The sequence below is a fragment of the Aethalodelphis obliquidens genome, unplaced genomic scaffold (assembly GCF_003676395.1).
Source record: "Aethalodelphis obliquidens isolate GAN/ISIS:26980383/991018 unplaced genomic scaffold, ASM367639v1 scaffold25, whole genome shotgun sequence".
NCBI lineage: Eukaryota > Metazoa > Chordata > Mammalia > Artiodactyla > Delphinidae > Aethalodelphis > Aethalodelphis obliquidens.
Window position 1 is genome coordinate 181,646 of NW_020837969.1, and position 12,725 is coordinate 194,370.

Consider the following 12,725-nt stretch of genomic DNA (forward strand, 5'->3'; position numbering starts at 1 on the left):
GAGTTCAGAAGACCACAGACACCCAGACAACACGAGTTCAGAAGACCACAGACAAAGGCAGATCTTTGCTTTCTCACCTCTGGTCCCGCCCTTACTTTGAACATCGAGCCTAGTGACAGATGGTCGTGGATAGGACATTTTTCATTATTTTCGATATTTTTCAAAGATTGAATTCAAGAAAAGTGGCCCAATGCCTCTTTCCTTCCGTGGTCATCACCATATCAGGGAGAGCTGATGAAGTGATGATGACCAGCCCTGAAATTCACAGGCCTGAGACAAAGGGATCCGAGTCAGGACATTCCAGAATTAGCTCCCTTTGTGGATTGAAAGACTGTGGGTGAGCCCTCATTAACACAGGATCTTAGTCAAACCATTTAGAAAAGGTTTATTGACTACGGAAGGCTGAAACGAGTGGGACACGTCTTATTTGTTTAGATAACAGGTCTTGGCCAGGCCTTGAAATGTAGACTTGCTGGAGAGGGGATGTCAGGGAAATTTTTGTTCCAAAGAATCTGTCAGACAGAACTGTGCATGCCCTCGTCCTCCCTGATTGATTCCATGGGGCCCGGGAGCGCTCAGGGGACAAACCCATCCTTCTCCGGAGCTCTCCTCTTTGTATCCTGGCCACTCACTGAGACCCACCCAGGAAATGGCTGTGCAGTGAGTGAGGACAAGGTGGATTTGAAAGACTTATGGTAAAGCTGGAAAGGTTAAAATAAAAGTACGAAGCCCATTTGGAAAGAGAAATTTTATTATTGTAAATTGCTATGACTACCAGCGGCACAATAGATACCAGGTTTGGCTGAAACGCCACACTATTTTAGCAAAAGAAATCTGGTAACTTCTTAAATGTTGTTTCTTTTGGAATCAGCCTTGACAGGGACCTAGGAAAAGTTGGGGAGAAATGGCAGAATCACACATTTTCTTAGAGCAGGCAAGAATTTTTAATTACTAAGAAGCCTTGCATTTCGCAGGTGAGGGCACAGAATTTTAGAGGGGCGCCGTGCCTTGCGCGGACACACAGGTGGAGTAAGTGACAAAGTCAGGCTGGAGCCCAGGTTCTCAGTTTCCACACCGAATGCCTTTTCCCAATCAGCTTACGCTGCTTCTCAGAAAAGACGGCAAATAGAGAACAGAGAGAAAGAGGCATCAAGGAACGAATGGGACGTCAATGATTTGGAAATAAGGAAGGACTGGGAGGAAAAACAATAGACGTAGTGGGGAGACTGGGAATCTAAGATGAACAACACTTAGACTAAAATGCTGTCTGTTCACAAGCTTTATGAGAGAAAGTGGATATCGTGGAAAGTGTGAGGATGGAGGGAAAGCAGAGGGATGGTCAGACGTAGGCAGTTAAGGAACAAGAGGGAGCAAAGAGGGGACAAATACAGAAGGGGAGGTAACACACAAGGCGAGGCCCAGATCTGATGGCATCAGTAATCGGGGGGATGGCGTCCAGTAGCAGAAAAGGCGACCCTGAAGTGTGAACACTTGTACTGTCTCCGTTGTTGAGCCATAGGAAACCCTAGTCTGTAAATTCATATATTCACACGTTTCCCCCCCCAGCTAGATCTCATTCACACTTGGGGCTCAGCTCTTTCCATGGGCCCCATGCCCACGTCTCTAGAACTGACTTGCCCTGAGTTCTCACTGGCTGTTTCCGAACACATGCTGGGCTGGAATGGACTACGGTCCCCTCAAAGCCATAGTTTCCAAATCAGAGCTCATCTGTTTCTACCAACCTGCGTCCTCCCTGTATTTCCTGCCCACTTGGTCGCTAGGTCAGCAGATTCTCTTTTCCCTCCCCTCTTGCGTTCAGTCACCATGTTATATTTCATTTCCTAATGACTAACCACCTCCTTCTCTGTAATTCCAGTGCCCGTCTGTGGGTCAGGCCTTCACCTCCCAACTGGATTTACTGCCTCCTAACTACTCTCTCCCCCTTTTCTCAGCCTCCTACTTTTCTACATTCAATCCATCCTTATATTGTCCCCAGATGGACCATGTTGCCTTCCTGGTAATCTCCCATGAAGGGAAGTCTGTCCACCCAGGATCACCAGGTGGTCAGGTTAGCCCTGCTTGATCGAAACTGTGATCTCCATCCACTTTCTTTTTCCTGCTTTCACACAAGCTCTACGCTCTTGTCATTCTGAGCTGCACATTCTTTCTAAAACCTACCACGCTCTGCCTCCCAAGGAAATGCTCTCCTCTGGCCTGAACACCCCGCCTCGGCCTGCTCACCTTGCTTCGTACCTTTAGGGGGTCTCACTTTAAGAACCTCAGATTATATATGGAATCTAAAAATAAAAAATGGTTCTCATGAACCTAGGGGCAGGACAGGAATAAAGACACAGATGGAGAGAATGGACTTGAGGACACGGCAGGGAGGGAGAAGCTGGGACGAAGTGAGAGAGTGGCATGGACATATATACACTACCAAACGTAAAACAGATAGCTAGTGGGAAGCAGCCGCATAGCACAGGGAGATCAGCTCTGTGCTTTGTGACCACCTAGAGGGTTGGGATAGGGAGGGTGGTAGGGAGGGAGACGCAAGAGGGAGGGCATATGGGGATATATGTACATGTATAGCTGATTCACTTTGTTATATGGAAGAAACTAGGGATGCTATGAGGAATCAGGGATAATGGTTTCCCCAATCATCTTATCTCCTTCCTAGGTCATCTCCCCCAACCCTGGGATGGAGTCCAGAAGAGAACAGAGTCCATGTTAGCTGTGCTTTGACACCTCAAGATATTCTGAAGCCAGGATCCTGGAACACAGGCAAGGGGCTTCTTCTGGGAGTCTAGGAGTTAGGGTAGCCTGGAGGGAGGGATGCTGAGGTTGCTTTTATTTTGGTATCATAGGAATCAGTCAGAGATGCCGGACAGTCTCTGGAAAATACCCAACTGTCCATCTTCAGTTCTGTGATTATAAAATAATAAAGTTCCCTTTCACCGGTTGTCACCGTGTAGATTTCTTGCCCTGTTATCAGACAACCCTTTAAAATGGCTGGTGTATATAACTTGGTCTTAGAGTAAGTAAATCATCTGATAATCACTGTGTAAGGGAAGTTGCTGACACACCCAGATATGATGCTATCAGGTCATCTAACTTAAAACTAGATTGCAGAAGAAAATTGGATTAAATCAAGCATTAGTAAAAGCATTGCCTTAGTAGCGTTCAGGTTAGTGTTTGAAATGTACAAAAATGTACAATTATTCAATTGGCTACACGCTTTTTTTTTTTTACTGATGTCCCTGGGACTATACATTCTGGTTACAAACTTAAAGCAAAATTATTAAACAATTAAACAAAACAGCAAAAATGGAAATCAACCACAGCATTTTCCCATGAATTTAAGTGATCTGCTGATAAAATCTCTTAAAATCATCCTTAATGCAGCAAATTTTTTCTTCCATGAGGAAAGAAAGAGAAAAAGGAAAATAAAGGAGAGGAATTGGGCACCAGTTTTAGAAATGTATTTGTAAAATGGGTTGCTTTGTTTTTAATGCAATTTTGGGCAGAAATAGCGATGAAACGTGGTTTCAGCGTTTGAATTTTTAGGGTTTGATGTCAGATGCCTACCAAGGGAAAGGTTATCTTCTCAGTTTTGTCCCATGGAAGATGCCTCTGTGATTTTTCTAACATCATGAGCTATTATAGTCACACACACACATCAAGAGAACACAGCCTGGCACAGATGTCCAGCTATTTAGACATGATTCAGTGTCAAGGGGACCGGACGCATCTTTCCCGACCGGGAATAACCATCACTGAGTTCTCCTAGGTTACCTGCGCTTTTTGCTCACTGCTCTGGATCTGAAGCCCAGTTACGCCTTACACTGCCTCTCTCTCCTTCTCTGAGATGCCCTTTTCCATCTTCTCCCAGACGATCGGAACTGATGTCAGTGGCAGCTGTGGATCTGTCGTGGGCTCGGGGTTACGTTCATTATAAAGAAATGGTTAAGAAGCTCGTTCTGAAATTGCTCAGCTTGAATGAGGGACAGTAAAGCACCCAAATGAGAAGCTGGAGACCCATATACACCTACGTGAATGTGCAAGAGCTGAAACTCATTTATTTGCTCCGTGAATCTGAATAGAGCTCACGAAAGACCACAGTCAGCCCCGTGCATATAAAGCCCCAAATATTCCAAGTCCCAAGATAGAAAACTGTCACCGCCTGGCTGTGTGCACGTACACGTCAGCCAGAACTCAGAGGTGTTTTTTCCATGCTGTCTTCTCTAAGCAGACAGAAGAGCCTCTAGATGTGCCCGCACGGTTTGTAGCTTACGGGGTTAGCAAGCAGAGAACTGTGAAATGCCGTTAGTCATTAAATACTTGACTCAATTGCCCAGTTCAATACACTGGGTTTGCTTTTGTGTGCATTCAAGTGAAGAACTGAGGTTTCGCTCTGGCTGTGAACTTTTTAAATAATAGATTTCTAGCAAGTAAGATCTTTTGGGTCTCCCTGGAATTACTCTAGCTAAGGAATTATAACGTGTAATAATTGTTTGAAAATGGTATGAAGACCAGCACAAAATACTCCCTAATACTAAGTGAAGGGGGTAAGTAGGCTCATCACAGGGTCCTCAGACAAGGGGACACCAGAGCCAGATGGACATCCTTTCTACCGCCCAGCAACTCAACGGAAGAGGAGGTCTGAGGCAAGATGGCTTATTCAATTAGCAACAAATAATTATTCCACTCGTGAAACATATTAGTCTAACTCAGGGATTTCAGAGCTGAGTTATAAACTACCTGACACCTGTCTTCCTATCACACCGTCTGTAGCATGTCTAAGAACACTGGCCACTTCCCTAACAAATCACAGTAGGGACACAAAAATCACAAGTAACACGGAGAGAAATTGCTGTGCCAAAGACGGTATCTCTAGTTTCTGAAATGAAGGTTTCTTATGCTTTGCAAACTACCAGTGAACCCGAAAGTCACCCTATTTTATTGGTGACTGATGAGAATCTCAAGTTGAGAGTCGGGTTTCCTTTTCCTAGAGCCATTCTTCCTGTTACCAGGGGCAACAGTATACTTAAACTGTATTTGCATGGGAAATGTTTTCTGTCTTTAACTCTTTAATCCCAACATTTCAGAAGAAAGTGCTGCCAGTATGAAGTTTTAATTTTCGTTAATTATTGTAATAACAAGGTCAACTGAGGAAGTCCTTACTTTATAAAGCAAAAGAGAGTAAATGTGTAATAGTAGGTAAATATATTTCAAAAAATCAACAACAAAAATGAGAAGTGTTAATATTTTCAGCATTAATTCTTGCTACGGAAAAGTCTGAACTGTTTCAGAAGGCAAACATTCACATGATACTCTCCCAACGGAGGCAGCTCTAGGTTTCATCAGACTCTTCTCTATAAATAACCGTTCACCTGACCACAGGTGAACTCCTCTACTCCTTCATTCAACAAATAGCTGTTGGGAGCGTTCTACGTGCACTGCAAGCTCCCAGGAGCCGTGGGAGCTACAGAGATAACGGGACACCTTGCATTTTAGAAAATACTTTCACATTTCATTCTGTACGTTCTGTGACACACATGTCGCAAGACTGTGACATGCTGATGGTAAATGAAAGTTTGCACTAAGAAAAAAAGAAGTGAAATTAAAACATGCAATTTCAGCTAATTCTCTTTTAAAATTTCTTTGGTAGAAACTGCAGCGACTGCACTTTTTATTGGTAGGCAATTTATTGATCCCAGGTCTTCTCCCATCTGTTTCTATCCGATAAAGCTTTAATCTCAAGGCTTTTTAGACACTAGGCTAGCTAGAAAGCTGGACACATACAAATGGGAATTTGGGCTGAAAAGTTTAATCTTTCTTTGCAAGGTATTTGTACATAAAGATAGATACAGCATGTAACAGATCTAGGAACTACTGTCACAAAAGTCATAGAAAACAGGTGTTTTTCAACTGTGAAGTGTGTTTTTTTTCCCCCATAATCTCCTTGTGGTTTTGGTAAAACTGTGACCATTGTCAAACCTCTCACATCCCTTCTTTACGGAAGTACCAAGTACCCTTAAAAGGTCTAAATTAGACATGTAGTACTATAAGAACGTGAGGGGAAATATTACAGACATGTACTAGGGTTCTGGGAGTCTGCCAGCTCACTAGTAACGACAAACACCAAGGAAGCTTGACAGGGATTCAGAGTCCCCTCTGGCTCTTCTAGAACCTTCACATCCAGTCTCATATATCCGAGTCAGCACAGAATAAGCAGAAACTGTTGTTGTCAAGGCTCTGACGAGTAGAGGTGGGGGGTTGAGTGTGTCCATCAACAATCTCAGACTTACACAGACAGAAAGGGGCCACTCTGTCAGAATCCAGAGGGTGCTTTCGGAGGGGCTGCCTGACGATGACATTCCTTCACGCACTTACTTTTGAACGTGTTTTAACGTTTCTCACCCTTAGAAAGGGTGGACCCTTGCTCATTCACAGCTAAATTATAAGAATGTACAGAAAGAAAAAAATGATCATTTGTCATTCTGATATGATGATTTTGAACTACTTAGGTTAAATGCTCTATTTTTTTTTTCCTGTCTTGTACAGTAATACACTGTTTTGCAAAGTGCATAAATGTTTCTTGGAAATTTTTAAATCATGTCTTTGCTGCAGACATCTAAAGGAAAATTAACAAAAACACTGTTTTTTGAAAGCAATACTTCTGTTTCTTTGATTAGAAAAGCTGTTTCTCAAGTACTGTAAACTACTATATTCTTAAGTTATAGCAAACACGTGTTTATATGCGCGTGTGTGTATATAATTATGAGGTTTATATTTGGTGGAATACTTCAATAATGCTTTTTGGAATAGTTGCCTTTATTGTAATTTATCTAGATGTAAGACTTAACAGATATACTTTAAATATGATGTGTAATGGGTCTGTATTAGTGCAAATATCATTGTGATTTATTTTAATTAATTAAAAACTTTCATTCTTGCAAACAGTGCTTGCCCATTACATTCACAAGACAGGTTTGCCAACTCAGCCTCTACCTTAGCAGTCATGTTGATTCTTCACTAAGTCTGAAATTCTTGGAGAGTGTTTAGTACTAGAGAAATGTGTCTTCTTTGTGTACCATAATATTAAAAAAGTAAAAATCCCAAATTTGTTTATACTATCCCACATCAACTCCACCAATGGAGTATATCCATTTCTCATTGTAGGTCATTAGTGAACCTGTATGCGTGTTGCAGAAGTCCATGCGTCAGTAGTAACCCACGTGACGAACTTCTGTGCATTGTCAATTCCCGGGAACAAATAAGAACACATTCAAACATGGCTCACAGAGCAGAGCTTGAGTCCTAGACTGTACTAAAACCTTATTTCTCTATTTTCGCCCCTGCTTTTAAACCGAAACCCTACAAATGCCACCATCATTTCCTGAAGATCTTATAATCAGAGCAGCTCTCCTGCCCAGTCTCATCTGATGGGAGCATTTTTACTGTACTCCTTTTTCGCCTCTTTGGCAACAGAGCCTGCTATCACTTTGAAAGGAAGTGCTTGCCATTAACTTCCAATTTATTCCTTTCCTATTGTGATCCTAAAATGAGCAAAAGGAATGCTAAGAACAGAATTTTAATGTAATTCAATTGCAAAGGTTTGTTCCGCTGACAAAATCATGCTGCTGGGTAACATTCATTTTATGAAAAGGGAATCTGTGAAAAAAAGAAAAGCAATCCAAGGTACAGGAGAACTAAGCCTAATGTGTAAGTTCTATTCCAGAAAAGTTGTATGGAAAATATTTGTGTATTGGATCATTTTTTTCTACTGACTCTTCTCATAATTTTGGAGCTGTGTTCCTACAGAAAGTACATTTGCTTCTGCATTTCATCGAGAACGTCCCACGAAGGAACTCAATATTCATTTCCAGGAGTATTTTGCGTTGGTCAGCATGCCGTCTCTGCACATCTGATTTCCCCTTATGATCTGTGCAATGTTAGTGGAATGAACAAGTATGGAAAGTGACTCTACACAGTCACAAAATGTGACTGTTCAAAGAGCACGTTGCCTGGGCCACGCCTCCACAAATTTAGTAGAATACCCCAGCGGGACGCTCCTTCTACGTTTTCATATGCTTTCAGAGTGACCAGCTATTTCATTTGCATTTAGCGGTAAGGTCCTTATAGGTGGAGTTTAGATTCTCCAATAACTGATGATAAAAAGTGAAGCCCTTCTATCTGTGGTGCTGATGGGTTCAGCCAGGTTCATTGTAAATGTTTTTAAAGTTTCCCTTCAGTGACAGCTCCCAAAACAGTCAGCTTTAGCACACGGGCAAATATAAACCCCAAAAGCTTTTGCCTAAAGCCAAGGCTGCAGTATGTTTCCCCAAAAGTTTGCTGCTAATATATTAGGTCTGTATGAAGTAAAATATTAAATTAATCTTTAAGCAGAGGTAGATTGACCTCGATGGTAATGAAACTTAAGCTTCAGGGCTCCCCACCTGCCTGGGTCCCTTCCAAGGCCCTGAGTCTAATTTTGTCTTTTTTTTTTTTTCAGAAAAAGGGATCCCCAAATTACAGAAGCTCCAGGCCCCCCAAAAAGCTGAATCCCACTTGCCCTTAAGATTGTACTATTATTATCCACACTACTGTACATAAAATAGATAAACAACAAGGACCTACTGTATAGCACAGGGAACTATATTCGATATCTTGTAATAACTTAAAATGGAAAAGAACCTGAAAAAGAAATATATATATATATATATGTATAACTGAATCATTTTGCTGCACACCTGAAACTAACACAACATTGTAAACCAACTATACTTCAATAAAAACGAACAAATAAACAGAAAAAGGATTATACTGTTATTATTTTAGATTACATTATTATATCACAGTATTTTATAATCAGAGTAGAATTTTGATTTACTTACTCAAAAAATGTTGTCCATCCAGTTTCATCGCTTTTAGTGGCTAAAAGGCCGCTGTTGCCATGGTAAGTAAACAAAACTAACTCCAGTCCTTGAGCGGTCATGCTTTTCAAACATCCATTTGTCCCTATGGTCAACCATATCACTTGGTTATCAGGAGACACCACTCGAACTGGCATCCGATTTGGGTCCCGTCTAATCCTAAGGGTATTGCCGTTACTGTCGGTCACAGCAGTAATATCATTGTCATTGCTGTAGCTAAAATTGTACAGATAATCGCCAGTGACTAAACTCACAGTATACTGGTGAGTGCCATTGACGTCAAAGATATAGAGTTCTTGATCAGTTGGAGAGGCAACTTCATAGAAGTTCATAGAGTTAAGTAAAGGCTTGTTCTTTGACACAGCCCGGATCCGAATGTTTCCTAGGTCTGCAATGTACAGGGTACCATCCGGAGAGGCGGCAAGGGAGGACGGAGCGCTCAGTTTGGCATCTTTGGCATAGCCATCTCCGCTCTGGTAGCAGTCACAATTGGCATCGTTTTTGCAGTCACACTCTGACGGTATCCCAGCAACCAGGGAGATCTCCCCATCTGTGGTGACTTGCCTTATCCGGTTAATTTTCTTTTCGTCGGTTTCAGTGATGTACAGGACCCCACTGTAGGACACAGCAATGGCAGTAGCCGACTCCAGGGTCGTCTGAACTGCGTGCTTGCCCACAGAATATTCCACTCCTGGCACCTGGCAATGCATGGGCCGCCCAGCAGCAATGCGCACTTGACGATTTTCAGTGATCTGTAAAACTACATTATTATCCAGGACATAAATGGAGTTATCCATAGGGTTAATGGCTAGGTCAGTGGGCCATTCCAGACGTACCTTCATAAAAAAGAAATGGTCTGGTTACTCAGTTACTGAGCTGCTGTTAATTTGCCAGAAGAGTAAATTAGAAATTCACTGGGGAAATCACCATTGATTTGATAAACTGTTTAAAAATTGTTTTTAAAATAGATACAGTGAAATAAACTTAAAAGGTTTTGAGTGGAGACAAATGTAGGAAATAAAATTTTATTTAAAAATGCAGCTCATTGAAAGATTTGCAAGTTCTAGCCAAATAGCAAATGAATCATAAGTAGTGAGTTAACACATATCCATGAGATGTGAACATACTTGTTCTTTTTAGCAGTAACAATCACCCAGTGCGGGGCTTTCTAGGTTATGAATACATTACTGTTCCCTTGTGTTTTTAATCAGGCCAATAGTAAAGTTTCTAATTCTAAATATAAGTCCCTGAGGACTAATCCTAGTGGGTTCTCTCTACTACTTAAGGACCTCACGCAATCAAAAGATTAGAGATTTAAGCTGTTTTGTTCTTTTTGGAATACCTGCGTGCTGCTACTTTACTGGTATTTTACTACAAATGATTAGCACTTCTTAGTGATAACTGTTCTGTATCTCACTGAATTCTTCAAATGCAGAGCTGGAGAAGAAGATAACTTTTCATTATTAGCTCCTGAGACACATTCTAGTGGAGCGGCTCTACCACAAGGACTGATGCCCATGCCACGCGCAGTTTAACACAGTGTCATCATAGCGTACTGACACAGGAAATCAAGTCACTTAGAAGAAAAACAGACAATTGGGCGTAATGTTTTCACTACCTGGCTGATGTGCATGCTCGTGTCACAAGTTAAAGGTCTGGCTGAAGTCAGATCGTTAGAGCCTAGGAGAGTTGATATGATTCCATTCTGATCAACTTTTCTGATCATGGTTCCATCAACAAAGTAGATTAATCCATTTTTATCGATCGCCATTCCTGTATCCAAGAGAAGTAACAGTTATTAATCTTTCAAAAGTGATTAATTTTAATTAAATGTTCAGGCCCATCACGAAACTCAACATTTAACCCCAGTGATAACATGGGCAGTAGACAGCAAGTTAAGACTGCAGGTTGCAAACACATTAGGAAAAACCCAACATAGGCATTCATGTTACGTATAAGTGTAAAATGTAATAAAGAACCAAAATTTGTAAGAATCTGTCCTTCGTGTGTGAATCATATAGGTAGTACCTGTGTTTTAAATATAAAGACTGTACAGTGTTGTCATCTATAAATTATAGAAACAGGTCCTATTCTGTTACACTGAACTTTATATTCTACCAAAAACACATCTTAGTCAAGGTTAGTGTTTTATTGACCTTGTTACAATGAAATTTGCTAGTATGAATAACTCAGCACAACAAATACTCTTCTTCCAGTCTTTGTTCACATAATAGTATCTAGCTATAATGGAAAAAAAAAAAAAACCCAAAAAACACAAAGCCACAAACCAAAAAACACTGTAATAAATGGCATAAAACATGAGCAAGGAGTCAGTCCTGACTGGTTTAAAAGCTAGAAACCTTCATCACATAGAATTTTAGCCCTTGTTACCTCCAGAAATTCCTCACAGCAAGCATTTTTTCCCATGGCATAGAAACTGAAGTTTAATAGCTCCAAACTGAGTGAGAGCTAATAGGGTTGCTTAGTGATGGCTTTTTTTTTTTTGTGGTACGCGGGCCTCTCACTGTTGCGGCCTCTCCCGTTGCAGAGCACAGGCTCCGGACGCGCAGGCTCCGCGGCACGTGGGATCTTCCCGGACCGGAACACGAACCCGGGTCCCCTGCACCAGCAGGCGGGCTCTCAACCACTGCGCCACCAGGGAAGCCCAGTGATGGCTTTTAAGGAGGCCTGGGACTCATTCATGACAAAGAAATTCCAGGACAATGGAAAAAAAAAAAAAGAATTCAGATACTTCCTTGAAGTTGAACAGGATGCGACCTGAATGATACTGGGTAGTTGCTTGATTCTTTCAAAAGTTGAAAAAAAAAGGTACGATAAAAAATGCCAAGAACCTAATATTTACTGTAAAATCAACTTAGGATTCTAGCAGTTTCACACTAAGTAGCTTTTAAAAGATGTGAAACAGCCTTTTCCAGAACACAGCTGAGGGTAAAATATTAGACGCAGCATGAAACACAATCAGGCACTAACTGGATTTTCCACATTTTTTTTTTTTTTTAATAAAAAGAAATCCTCAAATTGATAAATGCCAGTACCTTTGGGACTCATGAGTGTGGCTTCCACAGCCTTCCCTCCATCCCCACATCTGGCTTCATCAAAAGGAAGGCACTGTTCTCCTGTCCCTGCAACCACTTCAGCATTTTTAGTCAAGTCTTTTGCACCCGTGAGTGACTTCGGGCGATAAATCCTGCGAGTGTTAGTGTCAGAAACATACAAATCCCCCGAGACTGGATCAGTTGCAAGGTAGTATCTATGAGCTGGGCTGCTGCTGTAAAGAAAGATGATACATAAACATCACAAAGACAGTTACTCCTAAAACACAGAAATTGAAAGCAAAATAAAACAGTTGATGAGAAACTAATTATAAACCGAGACCCTCCCCCCCCCCCCCCCCCCCCCCCCCGGATCAACGGGTGGAAGGATTGGTGGCAACTTCTAATGTGACCGCTTTCCTTCCTTGTCTGTTGCCGAGGATTTAACAATTTAGGAAACGGCCATCTTAAAAATAATCACCTTTACAAGGCAACATGCTTCCAGCCTGAAACAAAGAAGCAAGTTCTCGGAATCTTTTTGGTTCAATTCAAAGCCATTAACATACAGCCTTTGAGTGATAGGCTTCAAGTTTATTCCAGGGGACGGGTGTCTCTACCAAACTCACCAGTGAAGTATTAACGTACTAGTGATTTTACTTGCATCTCACCGTAGGGAAATCTCCTGTCTTCTCTTGCAATCAAACCAAAACCACCTGGCTCCAAAAAAATTACTTCT

At 41.5% G+C, this 12,725-nt stretch overlaps 1 protein-coding gene across 1 annotated transcript in view; it reads right to left on the reverse strand.

Annotated features, from left to right (window-relative positions):
- TENM3 (teneurin transmembrane protein 3) overlaps positions 1 to 12,725 on the reverse strand; it is a 434,963-nt gene that overhangs the window by 32,461 nt on the left and 389,777 nt on the right. The window contains exons 19-21 of the mRNA XM_027122504.1: positions 11,993 to 12,225; positions 10,555 to 10,709; positions 8,898 to 9,772 (exon numbers count right to left, since the gene is read on the reverse strand). Of these exons, the coding sequence (XP_026978305.1) occupies positions 8,898 to 9,772; positions 10,555 to 10,709; positions 11,993 to 12,225 (1,263 nt within the window). The remainder of the gene's footprint in view (positions 1 to 8,897; positions 9,773 to 10,554; positions 10,710 to 11,992; positions 12,226 to 12,725) is intronic.